We start from the raw sequence: 20,878 nt of genomic DNA, 5'->3' as shown, positions 1-20,878 counted from the left end.
AACACTGCACAGTTGCACATTCTGCCCCAGACTGCCCTCTGCTGGTGACTAAATATAAGTGCCATTTTCCTCCATCATTTCAAAGCAAACAACCCCAGCAGCAAATTGAAGCAGTTATAAAAGCTTTGATTTATGCAGATAAAGAATGAGGAGTTTTAAAAATGTCTAAAATGCAACAAAATGCATTTAAAAATGCATGTTTCAAGCCATATTAACAGTTTTAGAATTGCAGTGCACATGAGAAAAATAGTGTTACGAAAAGCCGGACATTTCTCTGTCCGTCCATTTCTGATTCAATATGAATCAATATTAAATGACACTCCTCTTTACTCAATATGACATCTAATACCTGATTAGCAATCAGAATCTAAACAGTTAAAAGGAGAAAAGTGCGTGTAAAGTAAGCATGAACAACCAGCCTCTTAACTGGACAACTGGTTTCGGGTCCAGTTAACTAGCCGGTTAACTAGACACATAAAAAACCACTGGCCATTTCGACTAGGCGTAAACACACGTGTATATCATTTCATATAAATGTAAGCATTTTAGTTCTGATTAAAATCCCCAGAGTGCATGCTTAAAAGGTCTCAGGCAGTGAGCCCAATAAAATATGGTCTTTTGTTTTCTTAACATATAGACACACATAGTTAAGACCAAAATAACCACGGTCGTTTGTGGGAGTAACTGTGAGTATATGTGGTCTGTGAACTGTACAACTGAAAGTGGCTTGCATAGTGTTTCATTTTCAGTATCTGTAACGGAGAGAATAGGTGTGTGTGTCTGTGTGTGTGTCACACATACACATTACTCTAACTAGTCATCCATATGTTCAATTAAGAAAAAAACGAAAACAAAGCAAACAAAGAAACAAACACACAGTATAGCAGCACATTTGCATAACGCTGGGTAAAAAACAAAAACAAACAAACAAACACTTGACAAGGAGCTGAGAAGCATCTTACATTACAGACATAATTGTACACCACAAACACTATTCAGTAATTTGAGGTACATAGAAAATCCCTGTGAGAATCAGTTTGCCTCCTTCTCCCCACTCTCCTTCTTACTCTTCCGACCAAACCATTTGGATATGGGCGATTTTTTCTTGTTTTTGTCTTTCTTAATATCTGTGGAGAGACAGAGAGAGTGCATGATTTCAGAGTTTCTATTTGCTTTTATTACTTCATATAACATCATCTGTCATTTGAGTCAGTTAAGTGTAATGACTGAAAAAAGCTTAGTGGGGGGGGGGGGGGAAATGGAGAAAGACAGGGAAAAAAAAAATTGCATTATACATTACCTCTAGAGAACATAAAACTAACAATGCAATGTTTATGTTTATATTTCTGTTTAACAACAATAATTAGTCTCTCCTATTCACTGTGAGTTTCGTTTCTTTTAATATTTAAATATGTCTTTTAAACCGGATTCCTCATTACAGGTTAAATTAACACATTAAATGCAATGCTACAAGTTTGGATTTTACAATGTCAAAAGCACAGTCACATTCACTCTGTAGAGATAAAGCAAAAAGGCATATAATAAGTTCTCCTTTAAACAGAGAAAGAACATCATTTCCAGGAGAATTACATTAAAGGCACTCTATTAGCTGAGCAGCTTGACTAAGAACCCACTACTCAGTCATTCACTGTTTAAAATGAATTGCAAACGACTGCAAAAATTTTCAAAATGTACTGAATTATCTAGAGTATAGCCGTTGTCTGACTGACAGAGACTCCTCGTGTCTGTTAGGAATTCCAAATTATTCAATATCAATACAAGTCATATAACTGGGTAGAAACAAGCCTAGACAAATCAGTTACCACAGATAACGGATAGTCATTCAGCTTTTTATTTCACTACTGACTTCCCCTAAAATAGTCTGATCAGAACTTCGTACGTGACATACTGATAGACCGATAAGGAGATTTCCTTGGTCTCACTCACGCCCTTCTCAACACTTTTCAGTACATTTCATAGCACACTCAGACCACATGCCTACTTACAGCACAGTCAAGTACATTTCAGTCAGTGCACTTTACAGTACACATAACTCCTATTTGCCAAGACTGCACCTTTCCTCCTCTTAATCACTGCCAAACAACCAGCCTTGGCCTGGTCTCCCTGCCCCAGTGTCCTGATTCAAACACTCACGGGACACGCCTTTATAAAAGACGCACCTCTCAACCCACCAAAGGAGAAACTTCTCAGCTTGTTTGAGAGGCAAAAGCTAAATGAAAGATTTTAAGTGGGACTGATGAATAGACAACTAAATGCCTTTTAGACAAAACAATTTTCTAACTCTCATGATGTGCAAAAACTTTTACATTTAATTAAAAAAAAAAAAAAGATGAAAAAGAAAAGAGGAAAAAACATGTTGGGAGAAAGGAAGAGAGAGAGAGAGAGAGAAGCTCTTAATTGAGAAGTGAATAAAGTTTTGCCGAACTCGGAGCCTGATAAGGTCATTTACAAAAGATCCAGGGCATTAAATGGAGTTCTTTTAGGATCAAAACGTTATTTCTCACTTGGGATTTCAGTAGTAACTTTTCACAGATTTGCACAGTGTTTTTAAAAATCATGAATTGCAAATGGCCTTGACATTTGGCCACGTTTCTGGGTTTGCTTAATTGGGTTTGTAAATTATACACTTCGTTAATATGCATTTTAGCGCAGAGGAAAAAAAAAAAAAAGCAAGCGAATCATTAGCCACGGATGTGTCCTGATAGTTTCCATTAGTGGTCATTAAATTAAATTGAATGCATAACTTTTCCTGTTGCTCTTATTTTGGCCTTTTTTAAAATAGGACGACCGCGCACATGTACGCACACGCAGTCCAATTAGAGTGAAGTTTATGATTATGATGAGTGGGAGGTAGAAAGACTAAAGGATTAACGGGTTAACGCTTCCCAAAAGAAACTTTCGCTTGAACTTCAGGACAGAAAAAAGTGTCAGAAAATTAAAGAAAAAAAACACAAGTCTATGTGAGCTCTGCCATTTGGAGTTCACAGTAAACTTCAGAAGCAGTTTTGTATATAAATGACCAGGAATGCAAACCTCTCAAAAAGAGAGGCTCCTGAACAGATATGCAGCAGTTACACGGAACACTGTCATGTTGTCAAAACGACTGTCCGGGCATGTAAAACACCAGTGGATTAAACAGAGTATTCTGTGGCATTCAGTCAAACATTGTTAGGGTATATAATGTTGGGGTATAGGTTTGATATATATACTCTTGACTGATGCCTAGTATGACAGATTAATAAGTCTGTGACAAAGTCCTCTTCTACAAAATATTTAGAAATACAGAGGAGAGAATGGGACCGGGAGAGAGAGGAAAAAGGGGAGGGACAGAAAGCGAGCGGGGGGGGGGGGGGGGGGGGAGTGAGAGAAAGAGAGGGGAGAGAGAGAGAGAGAGAGAGAGAGAAAGAGAGGGGAGAGAAAGAGATAGGGGAGAGAGAGAGAGAGTAGGAGAAAGGGAAAATGGGAGAGAGAGTGTTAATTTTCCCCCCTCAGTCAGACGTTATGGACAAAATTTCCTGTAAATCCTAAAAGTCAAGAGAATGTCACAGAAAACATCACAAGTTCAAATGATCAGAGGCGAGCGCAGGGGCTCTACTCCGTAAACCAGTCAAATCTTCCTGTCTTCAACGGGGGACTGCAAAGCCGTGGAGGAGTGAAAACTACACCAGAGACGTGAACGTATTTCAGCTTCACACCGTGGTTAACAGAAGTGCCTTAAAAGACATACCCAGAAGCTTTACTGGAGTACCTGAGGGTTTTGACTTTTTTTCCCCCATTTGGTTTTGTTGGTTTATTTTGGGGGGGGGGTGTTGTATTTTTTTATTCTTCACTTACCCAGACTCTGCATCATCTTATTCAGTTGTTCATCCTCCTCCTCCTCCCTAAAAATAAACAAACAAACAAATCTAAATAAAAGACTAACATTAGAAGCCTTCCATTTTTTAGTGTAGTGAAAAAAAAAAAAGTTTCCCTGAAAATCTAATGCAGCTTCACTTTCTTATCGGCCAAAGTGACTCTCACGGAACCGCCGTCCTGTCTCATTAAGATAACGAGGAACATGATTAAATCTGAGATTGCTAAATCAGGAAATGTCATTGTGGCGTACTCATGTTTAAATAAAGCAATACAGAACAGATATAAATATACACCCAATATGCAGCCATACAGCAAAGGTCGAGCCAACATACTTATGAACACCGTGTCTCGCCATCCATTGCTATTTAAGCAGTGAGCTTGATTACAGTATATGAATGTTATATGTCAACAGAGAGACAATGAAAACTACAGTGGAGTAGCTGATGGAAAAAGAAAAATTAACATTCAAAATAATCATAAAAGTAAGTGAATAGAAAATATACGATGAATGCATGGGGTGTGCAGAGTGTGTGTGTGTGTGTGTGTGTGGGAGGGAGGGGGGGGAGCAGGTGTTAGTGATGATATGATTAACAGAAAGGTCTTTTCGGGTCAACGGCCAAAATAAGGCAAATTAGGACTGCTCTGAAAAAATCTCTGCTTTGTTCCTGTTGATCACACTAATGACTGAACAGAGAAATGTGACCGAATCTCTGTTTCATTCCCGTTTCATTTGTTGGATCCCGTCTGGGACGGGATGGTGTGTAATGCCTACCGGAGCCTGTCTTCGTCCAGCCCGTCTATGATGGCATTTCGGTCGTTAACGATCTCCATCAGCTTCGCCATCAGCTCTTCCTCTCTTTTACGGTCTGAAGCGGTCTTCAGATGTTCTACGGGAAACAACAAAGCAATCGTTCAAACGACTCGTCCAACCATTGTCGACAGAGAGACAATCAAAACACCACTGCCATAAATATCACTGTTGAATATTCCAGGTTTTTTTTTTTTTGTTGTTGCCAAAACTCAGCCAATGCCCTGACAAATTGAACACCACTGTTTCCACAGGCAAGATCCTGCTGTAATTAAGAGACTGTAGTGAGTTTTGTTCTCTCTCAGTGCAGCTCATCCTGCCAGGACCCAGGCCAACACGGCTGTTCCACAGTCACACTGAAGGCATCGTCTGTGTGGCAGTGCATTCTGAACCCAGCAGTGACACTGACGTGGTCGTGTGATGGTAGTGACTGTCACACTGGTAAGACTGAACCCAGCAGTGAAGTGGTCGTGTAATGGTAGTGGCTGTCACACTGGTAAGACTGAACCCAGCAGGGACACTGATGTGGTCGTGTAATGGTAGTGGGTGTCACACTGGTAAGACTGAACCCAGCAGGGACACTGATGTGGTCGTGTAATGGTAGTGGGTGTCACACTGGTAAGACTGAACCCAGCAGGGACACTGATGTGGTCGTGTAATGGTAGTGGGTGTCACACTGGTAAGACTGAACCCAGCAGGGACACTGATGTGATGGTGTGATGGTAATGAGTGTCACACTGGTAAGACTGAACCCAGCAGGGACACTGATGTGATGGTAGTGAATGTCACACTGGTAAGACTGGATCAGACACAGCAGCGTCACAGTGGTTTTTACATCTCAGTGTCACTGCTGTGTTGAGAATGGTCCACCACCCAAATAATATATGATCATCAGTGATCCTGTGGTGAGAAAGTGACCACTGATGAATGGGGTAGAGGATGGGAGACAAACTGTGCATGCCAACAGATGGGCTTCAATCTGCAATAGTACACTTATATAGCATGGCTACAGTGTAGGTGTACCTCAGAGAGTGGTCGGTGTGTGTGGGACCCACACTCATGGGTGTGTTCTCAGAAAGCTGACGTTGAGTGGACACATGTATGTTAGTGTGTGTGTGAGACTCTCCTGTCTCTTTCACTCACCAGGTTTATCCATCAGTTTTCTAAGCTCCGCCTCCACACTGGGCTGCTCCTCCTCCAAATCCTGAGTCCTGGCACTGGGGTAAGCAAACAAACAAATACATAAACACATTAACATGTAAACACAAACATATAAATGCATAAATACATAAACATATAAAACACATAAGCCCATAATTATAAACACAAACATACACCCATACAAAAGGCCCAAACACACGCGTGCACATACCATGAAAATGTCAGTAAGAGAGATTCAGTAGTCTTTAAAACAGAAACAAAAACAAAAACCTTTCCATACACTCTCAGGACACACTGATATGCTTCCACACTTACATGTAGACGAGCTCTGATTCTCTTCTCATGTAAAGTTGTTTGTTTCTGATCAGGTTGAACCAGTCTACCATTAAATCATTCATTAACGTGTCCTCTTCTCCCTCTGAAAGAAAAAGCAACAACAAAAAATATCGCCCAACATTATCCATGTGCTTAACATGAATCATAGCCATCTGGATCCATGTCATTTCACCTCCCACTAAACAAAAGTAGGAGGGGGGGGGGGAGTAAAATTCTCTCTGTGGTCTTTATAAACCTCTGGAAAGTGTAGAGTGAACAAATATCTGTTGGTAAATTAGCCTTCTGACCAGAGTGTTGTCAGAGACGGGTGCACTTTGAGCAGCTGTAGTCTCTGTTAGAATGGCCAAATGCTGCATTTCACTCTGATTACAGAGCAGTGCAACGAGAAACAGTAAGTATAGTCATCTCACAGGGCCTAAAGACAAAGAACCACCACAAAAACAAGGTATCAAAATATACCAAATCTCTAAATCTCATATACACTCACACAGAGAGGACAAGACATTTTTACTTGCCTTGCAAAAAACGACTTATAAATTGTTGTCATTTCATGTTTGTTCTGACATTCTAGTCCTTTCTGATTTTTGCTTTGTTTTGAGTAGACTGTGTGTGTTTCTGCGTGTGCGTGTGTGTGCGCGCGTGTGTGTGTGTGTGTGTCCTTACCCTCTTCACAGCGTCTCAGCTGTTTCTCCATCTCAATTCCTTTCTTTTCCAACTCATTCAGATTTGTCTCAATCTCTTTCAGCTCCCTGAAGATCTCCTCTTTGGGAATGTAGTCTGGCTTTCCCTAAAAACACACACACACACACACACACACACACACACACCTCTTAAACTGGCTTCAGTGTTTGTCTTCACAACATGCCCAGATCAAATATGTAGTCTGCTACACAGCCCACACTCACAAACAAGATTATTCAATAACCTACAAACAGAACAGTTAATGTCTCACAATCAGATAAAGGACAAAATCTGATTTCTATTACACATACAAACAAACTGAACACATTATGTATATATCTATCTGCACTAAACTAAAACACACCCTAAATTGAAATATTAAAATATCCATAACTATTACATAGACATATGAATTACCATTTATCCACTATGATGGTACAGTATGAAGGATCCCAATCCAGATAAACCATCATTATTATATTCTTACATATTAAAATATATTATTTTATATTCATGTTGTTGCATGGACTATGATGCAGGTCAAAACAGGAGCTTTAGCTGTAGTTAGAAGTTCTCCAGTTGACAGGGAAGATGACCAAAAGTCAATTAACCCAGTTCATGTCATCTAAACTCAGTAAGTGAGAAAGCTGTCAATATAGACACATAAGCATCTGAATTTTTAATCGTTCACACTTTTTTGATAGAAAAACCCCAGTGTTTGAGAGTCAAACTTTTCTTATAAAAAGCCAATTACAAATGCAGGTGATTTCATATATAAAACATGAATCCACAAACTGACTACTAAAATTCATTCTTCAGGCCTGGCTTTCTCTCTCTTTTTTTTAGTGAGCTTTGAACAACTGTGCTCCAAACCTTCTTTTTTCTGCCAGTCAACACTCTAAACATACTCTAGTCTACTGAGTTTCATGTTCTCTGTCTCACAAGCACATGCACACACTAGTGTACACAGTGTTAAAACAAGCAATTACCCTTCCTACACACACCTTGTGCAATTTGGGAGTTTGTGTCCCAGCGGAGTTAGCAGTTGATGAGACGCTGCCATTCTTTGTGCCTGAGAGAGAGAGAGAGAGAGAGAGAGAGAGAGAGAGAGAGAGAGAGAGAGGGGGGGGGGGGGGGGAGACAGGCACAATGGGAGAGAGATAAAAAGAGAGAAGAGGGAGAGAGATAAAAAGAGAGAAGAGAGAGAGAGCGTTAGAACACATTTGGTGTGAACACAAACAAAGCGTCACCTTTGTGACATCACTTGTCTAAGTTCTGAAGCGTCTGATTGGCCCAGAGTGATGAAGTGTTTGAGAGCGCACGTTCTCACTGCCGACTTTTCTCTGAAACATCACGGGCATCACAGTGCTTATAAACATACTGAGTCTGTCTGACACACGCTGCGTAAGGCGAGTCTAACTCTGCACATACTGAAGAAGACGAGAAACGGTGGCTTGGACTGAAGCCAGGGAAAATTCGGAGGTGATTTGACTTTTGCAGAATGAAACAGACTGCTCTTGACTCATTTTTAACGAGGCCTCGCTCTCACACAACGCTTGCAAAACGACTGCGATCCTCAATCATTAGCGAATCTCCTATAATTCTTTTGATCAAGATTTTTTACGGCTATGACCATTCACTTCATCTCAAACCTTCTACCAGTTATGATAATTCATCTCAAATCACTCTTACATGCTACGCTAATGCAATTAATCTCAAATTTGTATTGTGGTCTTATACAATTTAATTACTTTATATACAATTTAATTAAATTGTAATGAATTAACTACAATTTAATACAGTATAATTTGTGTAGTTCTAGAGCCAGTCTTATTTCTCTCTCTCCCTCCTTCACCAAGTCTCTCCCTTCAAATCGCATCTCATTCTCTTTTTCATTGTATCCTTGTTTTTGCCTTCTCTCTCTCCTTTGCCTCTTGCTTTTCTCAATTCTTCCTCCTCACTCAGACCCTCGCTCTGTTCATCACATCCTCCTTAACCTGGTCAATAAAAAAAAAAAACCTCTGTGCTTCATACCAGTACCAAATGATTAAAAAATAATATGTTAACAGCACAAACTTTTGCAATTAACTGCAAATTAGATGAACTTGACAAATTTAGCCATGATTACAGATAACTCTATTTAACAAAGATTTATTAGGTTGCAGGTGTCTTGTACCCTAATTAAAAGGAAAAAGAAAACAGAAATAATGGACCATAATTTTATTTTAATTGTCTCTGAGGTAACCGCTCAGAACAGAGTAGCCTCTAATCCATCACAAGTTCTACTCTGTGTGCCCTCGTGGGCTAAACGTTTTGCTCGTAAACACTAATTTAAACGTGAAGTGCTCTGGTGAAAGTGCACTCTGGCCAAGATTAGAAGCTTTGATTTTCAGTTTGATCAATAGAGTCACACTGTAGTTCTGTTTTCTTGTTTGTTTGTTTGTTTTACTGATATTCTGTGTGTGTTTTTCTCCATTGCAGCCTCAGCACAAAGTAATGGCTTGTGTTACTATCTATTGAACAGGACTGTGATTTGAGAACACATCTGTAAGAGGTTGGAAAAGCATTTTTGCGCTTTTCAAAGGATTCTATACAGCATCTCAGACAAATCTGTCTTTACAATAGTCATAGTCTCCTTGCCTCTTCTGTCTACCTCCAGCCGTACTCTTTGCTGTAAACCTCTACCCATCATCCCCTCCCCCAGGATCCTCACCCCAGGGCTCAGGTGCTTTCTTCTCTGGGCTGGGAGAAGGAGCTTTGAGGCGGTCAGGCCCAGACGCTGCACCGCCTGCTGACGGCGCAGGAGATGGAGTAGCCAGAGAGGCAGGGGAGGGTCCGGAGCTTGGTGCCCAGGGTCTTGGGGAGGAGTTCTCTGGTTTCTTGGTTTCCGATTTACCCAACGAGGAGCCTTTGGAACCGGCAGTTCTGGAGAGAAAGAAGGAAAGGAAGAAAGAAAGAAAGAAAGAAAGAAAGAAAGAAAGAAAGAAAGAAAGAAAGAAAGAAAGAAAGAAAGAAAGAAAGAAAGAAAGAAAGAAAGAAAGAAAGAAAGAAAGAAAGAAAGAGAGGTGAGGTCCTCTGGCTATTGTAGAGTTCCAAAATGCTGAGGGTCTCTCCTCTCACCTTTGATTGGGTGAAAGATTTGGGGAGGGGGGGGGGGGTGCAGAGGTCTAAATCTCACAGAGGAGGGGAGTCAGAAGTACGCAGAACAGATTCAGATGCGACACACCGTGGGTTTGGGGCAGCAGCGTAGGAGTGGACTGACCCCAAGACAACCAATCATTACAGAGCGTTTAGGAGGAGTAGGAACGGATCGTCTGAGGAGCAAATACATTCAAATCAACGAAAGCCATGAAGATTGGACAGAATGAAATAAAAGCTGAATGAAAAGAGGAATGATTTTTTAAGTGGTTATTTTCATCGTTGAATTCAGATGGATACAAAAGAGAATCTTTCCCCAAAGAGTTAACAACCAGAGAGTGAAAAAAAAAAAACCAGAAAGAAAACTGCGGATTTTCAAACATAATTCATGGGTTAATGCAAAGCCATTGGAGTTATTCAGCCTTACAGTCTCGCTCTGTGGGAGGCCTGCACAGATAGCTCTGAACCAGGGAAGATTTACCCAGTAGATTTTCACAAAGACCCAGAAAGCACACAGACAGCCACACACACACACCCCTTACACACCCCCCCCCCCCCAACCCAGCCACCCCCACCCAGCAAAAACCACATCCTTAGGACCAAGCATGTCTAATGAAAATTTAAAATACAGCAAATGTTACAAATCAACTCTGTCCCACGGGAACATTATCTGATTTATTCTTTAATATTCCCTCCTGATCCCGCTTGCAAACAGGTTTTATTCATATACAGGTCTTGTCCTGTGAGCGATGAGTTTAACAGATACAGATAAGAAATGCTGAACAGAGCACAACTCACGTGTCGTCTTTACGGATGGGTTTCAGCATCGATCTCCAGTCAGACGGTGCCGTTTCATTCTCTGACATGGACAAAGTACAGAGAGAGGGTTACACCAGTTTGACTCATGATCTCCCAGCTTTTATTTTATTTAACTCATCTTCTCCTCTCTAGATCAGGAGTCCAAACTAACCCAGAACATACATATCTCCAGCTATACACTGTAATTGCTGGCTCAACACTTATATATGAAGCATTTGTGTGTGTGTGTGTGTGTATGAAGTGTGGCTATTAAATAACGAGACTGGGCTTATGTAAGTTGAACCACAGCGCACATGTGTGAACCACATGGTATACATTGACCCCTGAATAAACACAAACAACCCCTGAAAGTTTCAATCTGTTCACATCTTCAGCTCACTGTTACACATTGTTTGAAGCAGACGTGTTTTATCTGACGTCGTAAAAATGGTCAAAATCGAGCAACCACAATCACACTGTACTTTTACTTTCATTTGATGAGACTTCATATAAAAACCTCAAACTCAGATTACACTATTTCACTCATGTCATTTTTTTCATGCCTAATGCCATGTTTTTCAGTAGTTCCCAGCTGTGTAATTAACTTCAGCAGCATAAACAGACAGTGATAATTATAAAAACACTGTTAAATGCATAGGTTTTTTTTACAAGTTTATAGACATCATGCGTGTGGAATGTACATGGGGTTTGTATGTGAGCATGCATTAATACCTTTATTGTTAGTCAGAAGTGCACTTGCGGGTCTGGATGTCTCTTTGTCTTTGGTTCTGACCCAGGCCGGGGCCTTGTTGGCAGAAGGCGGACTGCTGACATCCAGGTCTATATCAGGGGCTTTCAGACGCACTCTACCAGTATTAACCTTATTGTCCACAGGTGAAACGTTGCTATGGCCAAAAGAGAAAAAAAAGTATGTTTATGATAACACATGCAGTAACTCTCAAATGCCACTGGGGGGCAATATTTAGCTATTTTTTCTCCACTTCTCAGTCTCACTCAGTCCTTTTCTCTTTCTTTCCCTCTCACACATACAAATACACAATTACAGTCACACACCGAATAACAATAATATCTACTATACAAATGAAAACATTACTTCATTAGCTTTAAAATGCAAATACAGACATGAAAGTCAGCTTGACTGGAGACTTGGCCAGGAAATGCCAGCGAAAAAGAGAGAGAGAAAGAGAGATACACAGAAATAAAGAGAGAGAGACAAAGAGAGATACACAGAAATAAAGAGAGAGAGACAAAGAGAGATACACAGAAATAGAGAGAGAGAGAGAGAGAGATACACAGAAATAGAGAGAGAGAGAGAGAGATACACAGAAATAGAGAGAGAGAGAGAGATACACAGAAATAAAAAGAGAGAGAGAGAGAGAGAGAGAGAGACAGAGAGAGAGAGAGAGACAGAGAGAGAGAGAGAGACAGAGAGAGAGAGAGAGAGAGAGACAGAGAGAGAGAGAGAGACAGACCTGGAGTTGTTTGTCTTTTGGCCCACAGGACGCCACAGTGCACCACTGCTTTTGTTGGTTTCCTCAGTCACCATCTTGCCTATGACAGACTTGGCATTCTCCTTCTCTTTCTCCTTGTCACTGGACATGTTATCCACCTTCAGGAATACCCTTCCTCCACCCGCCCCTCCACCCGCTCCTGTCGCCTTGGGATCAGAACCAATACTAACGCTATCCTCACTGTCAAAGAACCTGTGGAGGGGGGAGGTGGAAGAAAAATGCTGTTACTGCTACACAAATTTCATCACATTACAGCAAAAGCATTTCTGGCCACACAGTAATTAAAATGTAGCACTAGTAACAATTACATGTTGATTCTTCTATTGGTTTTCTTATGTTTACTACATCTTGTGATTATCTATCTATCTATCTATAGCTATACATACACACACACACACACACACACACACACACACACACACACACACATATATATATACATACATTCATATATACATATACACACACAATCAATACATCTGTACAGAAAGACATGGTTCTGAACATATTTCTGACAGCAACTCAATACAATGTCATCTCTTCCACTACAGGCACTACCATTCTTTTTACTATTTTTATTCTTATTGTTATGAGCATTATTATTAATATTATGTACGACCATTTTTTAACCCATACTAAACAGAGGACTTCCATTTAATCCTAGCTCTGCAGGACATTCTTCTTTTCATTGTCTTGTTGTATGTAATGCCAAATTGCTAATAATGTGAGACCATCTTTGCCATGCCATTCTGCAGAGACAACAAGGAGCCTTGACTGAAACCAAGGAAAGTTCTAGAGAGGAAGGTAAATCATAAAATAGAATTAAAACGAAACTCCTCTGACACCGATGGCTTGGGGAAAGACGCATTCGTATTTTTGGATCTTTCTCTCACCTTTTTCTGGCGTCTTGGTTCCTCTGTGTTGAAATACTGGGAGGTTTTGGGGTCTCGTCACGTTTGGAGGGGACCGTAACCGTGACAGTGACCGTCTCCGAGCGCGGGGAGGCAGTCGGTTGAAAGCGAGGGGCAGGGGTGGGGGTGTGTTCAGTTTTAGTGGTCAGCCAACTGGGACCCAGTTTGGATGAAGCGGGTCCAGTCTTTCCTGCACTACCAGCAGGAGCGAGTGAGTTCTGGCTAGTCGGAGAGGACACAGTGGCCTTGCTGCTTGGAAACGCGCGTGTGCTCTTTGGAGATACAGAAATATGTGAGGTATGGCTTCCTGGAGATTTGACTGTGCTCTGATTGGTGGAGGAGCTTGGGGCGTTTTGGTGGCTTTTGCAGATAAACGTCCCTGGTTCTTTGCCACATTCGTACGTCCCAGAGAGGAGAACACTGGAGCACTGACTGCATCTGTCAAATAGGAACAACAATAAAAAAAAATGTTAAGGACACTTTTAAATATGCAATAAAAACCGCAGTTGTTATGAAGTTGTCTCAGTGGGCTCGGGATTACCGTACAAAATCAGACAAACTGATGCAATAAACAGATAACAGTAATGTCAACAAGATGACACAACAACATACATCTCAACACAAACATACCCACAGAATAAAAAAGCAGGGAGCTTACCTGCTCCCTACCTTATTCACTGGCTGAGCAAGGTGATCAGCCTGGAATCTTTACAATGGACAGCTAAACTAACCAATGAATCACATTGATGGGAGGGGCTTGTGCACACAAAGCAGTTGTAGATGGGCCTTTAGAAGTTCCAGAGCAGGTTTATTATGGGTGAATACATGAATTCTTTGCGAATTCATGGATCTATCAGTTGACCTCAGAAGACTTTGACTGTGCTGCCCCATAAGACATCTGTGATACTTCAAAAATATTTTGACGGATTTTTGTTGAACATGTTCAAAGCTTTTTGATTCAGTTCTCCTACCACTCAGAACTTTCAGCAGCAGTTAAAAACAATACTGCAGAAAACATTGAGAAACATATGCTGCTACCACGGCACCAGAGTTTACCCAGATCTTTCCAGAGACACAACAGAACAGCATAATGTCATAAGAAACGTGTGTGTGTATGTGTGTGTGTGTGTGTGTTATGACAATAAGAATGAATAAGACCGTAATGAAATCATTTTAATTTGCAGCCTTTTAGTTTTTTGCCAGGTCTTCAGACAGTTCTCATAGGGTTTGTTTTTTAATTCTATTTAATAATAAACTGAGCTCTTGACTCTTAAGTCACCAGATCTTACTAACTGGATATTTTCTGCTTTTATTGTTCATCTGCAAAGTAAACACTTAAGAGTGATCTCTTACTTGAAGCAGTTCCTGTGGTACAGCTTCCCGTCCACTAGGTGGCGCTGTACCAGGTGGACATGTTTGTGACAGGCATTGCAACTGCTGCTCAGCGTTCCTTGTTTATTTGAACGTTCAGCCAAAGCCTCTCTCTATAAACACAAAACCACATTTTAAAAAAATCAATACATTCAACAAGGCCTACAAAAACCTCTCCTTAAAATAATTTATACTGCATTCCAACCATATACTTTAATGTGTATTGATACTTTAATGTCAGTCCACACACTAATATGACAATTTGGAAAAAAAATGCTTGATTTTTCCTCCTGTTCACAAGATTCGTTCAAAAAAACAAAACAAAAAAAACATGCGGAACAACTCGTGATTTTAGGGCTTCAATTCATGTGTGGGTGTGTCAGAAAATCCCCACAGGTAGTGTTAAATAGCCCAGGTTCTCAGGTAACAGTAACTCCACCCAGAGTATTCTGCACTATGATAATGGTTTTAGTACTCCCTGTATAAACAAAGCAGCCAGGTGGTGTGTGTGTGTATACATACATGCCCTCTTTTATGAAGCAATGTGTAAGAGAATGACAAAGCTCAGAATGTACTTGGGGGGTGTATGTATCTCTGTCGGTTGTGCGTGCGTGTGTGTTTGAGTTTATATACCTTATTTTCTGTTGGTGGTGTAGGTGAGGGGAAAACTTTAGCTGTGACGGCCTGATTCTTCTTTCCTGATGGCTCCTCGGTGGAGTTCTCAGCTGGTCTCTTAATTCCTCCCATACCCCCAACTATACAGACACACACACACACACGTGCGCATCAGAACATTAATTTAAAATGACTTTCACATATGTGATCAGGAGCACACGGGAAACTTGAATAACTGATATGAACAGGGTGATTAATATAAGTGTGTGTGTGTGCCTTATTGACTGATGTACTGCTAATGCTATAAGATGCAGTAATGACCTATGAAGTAAGCACTCTGTTAAGTAAACACAAGTCTGAGAGACAAAGGTGTGTGTGTGTGTGTGTGTGTGTGTGTGTGCGCGCGTGTGCGTGTGCATGCATACTACCGGAGAGTAACCACTGAAGTTGTCGTTACATGAAGTGCATGACAGCAAAAATATATCATCAAATTTACCAATATTTCCAAAATCCATGATTGATATTTTACATTTTACTGAACAAGCTGCATAAGGAACATAGTTAATGAGTTATGAAATCTGACCTTTCATTCAGATAACAAACATTTTTCAAACAACTGAAAGAAACAGTTTTATTTTGTCCTGTTGAGAAAACATATCAGTGCAAAGACATGACTGATGGTTACGTACTGCCTTTCTTGGTAACCGTTACTAACTCCAAGAAACAATTTCCACAATCTCTACTGACTTTAATGGAGAAATCTTTTTGAGCATCTAATTACTAATAGATGTTTAATAAGTACTAAAAACCACATCAAATTAAGCAGACCACCATCACACCTTTATGGCTGACTTTCAGGCATATTTTTTTTTATGCACTTTTTCCCAAATACCAAGCATGGTTAGCCAGTACTGATATGATGTCATCCATGACAGGCTATGGAAAGTGTACTGTGATGCTGTTTGTACCAGTGGCAACCTGATACTGCCAAATCATCCAACCCTGATTCAACATGTAAAAATGTGCGTGAAGTATGTGTGTGTGTGTGTACATGCAGTTGTTGTGCTGTTAAGTACCATTGTCTCACTATATGTGAGACTGAGAGACTCTCTAGAGGTTGTAGTATTGAGATGTGTGTATGTGTTTCTGTGTGTGTAAGAGAGAAAGAATAAAGTTTCTCTTTCTGGGAGACTGTTCATGGACATAGCTGCATTAGTTAAAGACGTGTATGTGCGTCTGTGTGCGTGTGCGAGAGATTGGGAGAGAGTTTTTCTTATAGGGAGATCACCCATAGAAGTAGTTCTGGTAGTTCTAAGAAACCTGTGTGTGTGTGTGTGTGTGTGTGTGTGTGTGTGTGTGTGTGTGTGTGTGTGTGTGCGCATGCGTGCGTGTGCATGTGTCTTACTGGGAGATCGTCCATGAAAGTAGTTGTAGTACTGGGAGACATAGGTAAGAATACTCAGACGATCCGGAACTCTCAGAGCCACCATGTCTTCAGCATCCAGCAGGGCAGGAATACCCAACTGCTCCTCAGCAACACGGAAGGCCTGCACACACACACCACACACTTTACCTATACAGGAATACCAGAATCGTCCTAAGCTAAACAGAAGGTCTACAACCACAGTTTACTTACACAGGAAAGCTCAACAGCACATGAGCACAACAATCTAACTGGCTCTTTCCAGCAGTAATATATGTCAACACTCTTAAAGCCACATGTGAAACGATGTCAAACTCTGCCCTATTTCTATTTGTCAGTGAACTAAGAGGTGGAAAAGAAAAACAGAAAAAGAACTATTCGTTCTGTATTCATGGTGTCTTTTCAGTTCTATTGCTAAGTGATTCGCCTCAGCATAAGAGTGGAAAAAAAAGTTTTGCCAAAGGCAGAGTGGGAGAGTTGTGTGTTCAGGATGTGCTGTGTCTTCAGGATGTGCAACTTAAAATGAATCAAACTGATAGCTCTTTCGGAGGTGATGCGAGTTCATCTGAGGCATTCACATCTAAATGTAAATTCTGAATTTGCAGTAACAGGCTGAAGGGGACCAAGCCTTTTAAACCACCTATAAATTCACATTCCTGTAGCAGACTGAATGGACTAAATATTTTATACCATCAGTCCTGGTCCAAACATCTGTATGCATAAACCTGTCCACAGAACATGCTTCCATCACCCTGAACGTGTCCTTATTCCTCTGTATATTAGCTGTTTTACAAAATAGCTGACTTTTACTGTTTTGCTCAAGTGGAAGTCTTCAAGTCCTCATCTCCTTGAGACTTCAAACTTTTTGACTGTGGGACTATTCTTTTCAAATCTACACACCATTTAGTTCATTTTCATAGTCCACAAGATATTCATCTGACCTTTCATTGAATCAGCAAAAAAAAAAAAATTCCTTCTATGCAATTGTCAACACCACCATCAAGCATGAACATTTATGTGTCAATCTCATGCAAATAAAGACAATCTCTGGTGTTGTAATTAGTGGCTTATACAAACACAGGCAGGGAAAAAAATAACGCGTTCTCATTGGTGCCAGTCTTACTAAAAAGCCCAATCGAATTTACTGAAGTTTTGAATCCCTCCTTTGCATTCAAGGATTTGTGGGAGACACAGAATGTCCCCTCATCCAAAGAAAGAAAGAGAGAAAGAGGGAAAGAAAGGAAGAAAGAAAGAAAGACAGGTAGACAAAGGAAAAAAAGTCAGGCCTCTCCCTTGAAAAAAGCTAACAGGAAAATCTACAGAGCTCAGAGGGGGAAGACTACAAGTAAAACAACCCCTCACTACTCCAAAATCCTCTGCCTAAACCTTAAAACCAGGTGGTGACTGTCAAAGGCAGATAATCTCACGGCAACTGTCATAGCCAAACAGCTTTAAACAATGACACATTCTTAAGCTCTGACACTATAAAGGGCCAATATGACAGCCCTGCCATAAAGAACAAGCCATATCACTTTCCCTACTTCCTGCTCTAGTCATATCACCGCATGGACACAAGTCATAATGGTGTGACAAAGTGTCTTGTGAGGTTTATCTGCCGCTGTCATAAGTCACTGTTTTTGTAAAGCATTTGTGTGAGGGAGTCACGCTTAAAGGACAGCGTTACTCAGCGAATTTGTAGTTATTTTCCAGCTCAAAAAGGGGCAATTATGAGGAGACATACCGGTTTGTCTACTCTGTACGTTCCCTTCTCAGAACACGAGGGACGGAATCATCAACGGCCCAAAAATAAACAACTTTAAAAACACAGCTTAAAGCTACAGGAGCTTAAAGTTACAGCAACTACTATGAGAATGTGTGTGAGATTCAGAAGCCTAAGCCAGTTTAAGTGCGGGAAAGAAAAAACAGGGGCTTGAATTTCAACAGTTCTGTTTAGTGCTATGGCCTGCGTTCAAAAGTCAAGCCATTACATGTAATCAGTGACTGGCATCTCAAAAACAAACACATGTTACTTTCAGTTTCTCTCCTCCCTTTTCAAAAGAATGGACTATGAAAAGATTTCTAAGGAAAATCCCAAACTCTCCATGTATCAGTCACTCTCTGTCAATTTCAAACTTTCTTGTGACCACAAAACACCCACACACCCCCCCTCTCTCACACTTTCAAACACAATTTTCTCCACCAGTCTGCGTCTCTCTTTCCCCTTGGCCATTTCTCTTCCTCCCTCTTTTTCTTGCTCTCTTAATAACTTGCTATGCCCTTTCAGTAAGCATACCCACTGAAATGGACAGCAGTGCAGAACAAGGGTTCATGGTCCCACATCCATTTGCTGTGACTCACTCTCTCCAAGTCTTAAATAGTTTGCAAAAACACAAGGATGTTGCAAATGACCTAACATTCTTCAAACAGTCTGTAAGTCTTCAGACTTGATTGGCCAAGATGAAAGGTCAAACAGAGCTATGAAAGGCCAATACAAAAAGCCCACTCTGTCTTGGTCACTTACAGCAGTGATAACAGTGGAAGTTCTGCTCTCTCTCTCTCTCTCTTTGTGTGGGCTGTTTGAGCTAGAGTCTCCAACTGCTGCTTCTATTTCCGATCAGAAATCTGTGCTAGCCTTCCTACATTCCAATCAGCATTATTAACAGTGAGCCGAAGGCAAACTGGCCCCTGACCAGGTGGGGATATTTCATGAACTAAATCTCTCAGTTAGCTGGAAAACATGAGCCATCATGCCTGCTGAGTCAGCAAATTAGCCAACAAGAGGAAAAAAAAAAGAATGAAAAAAAGAAAGACAATGTTCCTACAGGACCATCTTTACTTGTCACACATTTATTTACACATCTACCAATCTGCGTAACCGCGCATGGAAAACTGTCATTTTGTTCTTCATGGGAAAATTTGTTGAGTGTGTCATGTTTATCAAAGACAGTATGGGAAAATTCAGCCCAGGAGAAAACACCACATCAACTGCACATTTGACGGTTTCAGGTTTGGACAAAAATTGAATACAGATGTGAGAGATTTAGAGCATGGCTGTGAGTACAGTGATAGAGAATAGTAAGGGCACTGATGGGGGAAAAAAAAAACTTCAAGACAAAAGTACACTTCAATGCTGGTCAAGGAAAGTTTCCAGAACTGCGCAAGAAGTCAAGGTTTTCTTTACTTACAGTCATCCATTAGTTGGAAGAATGCTTAGCTATATACTAATTTGAAGTTGCGTGGTTACTCTCAGCGTGGGGTGACGTGCTAAATTTGTAACTTTTGACGCATGTTTCTCAAACATTGGATTACACTTGTTTGTCAGCCAAGGAGAAGTTTAAACGTAGATTCATTGCACTTTGGTATATGACTAGTCTTACATCCTTGTGCTTGCAAAAGTAGTCTTTCTAGTTTTGGGCAATTCCTCTTTTCTCTCAGAAATGCCAGAATTCTTACCAGATGGTTGTTGTCGTAAACATTCTCTTTTCTTAGGGAGTCGAAGTCTCTGCAAGGGAGGGAGAACATGAGACGCGAATCTATTAAGAAAACATGTGCAACATTTAACAAACTTCACTCTGTCCAATGCTGAACAACTACAAGGACTTCCCCGCAATAAATAGTAATGTTTACAGGACTGAGAAATGAGGCTAGCCAAAGTTCATGCCTAGCCTATTCCCAAACTAAAAATGAGCTATGTGGCGTAATAAATTAAACAGATGCATTTCTCCTGTTGAAATTAAAACTAACGAAGTTTGTGTACACTTACAATAATCGATTCTTGGATAAAATTTCTGAAACAAACGAGCAGCTTTGATTCATGATAAAAGAAAACGAGGTCCATTAGATACTAAAAAGCGAAACAAGCTCAAACTTTGTTGCCTGCGTTGTCCAATGAACATGAAACTGAGGACTTAGGCTTTTAAGAAATCGTTTCTCAGAAAGTACTGTTACTTACATCAGATCTGGTCTGTGCTTATGTATCAGGGCGCAGAAAGCCAAACCATCCCGAAACGACGTTGTCATGTTAGTGATAGCTACATCCCGATAGCCTTCACATTGAATCTTACACCACTGCTGTAACGCTTTTATCGCAGCCATCGTGAATGAAACGCCGGTTTTTAACTTTCGTCTTGAGTCGAGAATATATCACTAGCCTATAAACTGAGAAGACAGGCGAAACATGCAATTTAAAACATTGACAGAGTGAGTGTGTTCGGTTAACTAAATGAAC

The 20,878-nt window shown here is 40.6% G+C and overlaps 1 protein-coding gene across 1 annotated transcript; it reads right to left on the bottom strand.

The window, feature by feature from the left end:
- Positions 1 to 924: 924 nt before the first annotated feature.
- Positions 925 to 20,878, bottom strand: micall2b (mical-like 2b). The gene is made up of 17 exons (XM_030780104.1): positions 20,603 to 20,878; positions 20,104 to 20,152; positions 16,633 to 16,774; positions 15,246 to 15,367; positions 14,595 to 14,725; positions 13,224 to 13,679; positions 12,292 to 12,522; positions 11,531 to 11,703; positions 10,799 to 10,859; positions 9,576 to 9,787; positions 7,867 to 7,934; positions 6,845 to 6,968; positions 6,161 to 6,263; positions 5,828 to 5,901; positions 4,649 to 4,763; positions 3,856 to 3,902; positions 925 to 1,127 (listed from the first exon to the last, which is right to left on the bottom strand). Exons 1-17 carry the CDS (start codon positions 20,743 to 20,745, stop codon positions 1,033 to 1,035), a joined length of 2,346 nt encoding a protein of 781 aa, XP_030635964.1. The 5' UTR covers positions 20,746 to 20,878; the 3' UTR covers positions 925 to 1,032.

This window comes from Chanos chanos, chromosome 7, assembly GCF_902362185.1.
Source record: "Chanos chanos chromosome 7, fChaCha1.1, whole genome shotgun sequence".
Taxonomy (NCBI): domain Eukaryota; kingdom Metazoa; phylum Chordata; class Actinopteri; order Gonorynchiformes; family Chanidae; genus Chanos; species Chanos chanos.
Note: the sequence above shows the minus strand (reverse complement) of the source record. Positions and strands in the feature narration are given on the sequence as shown.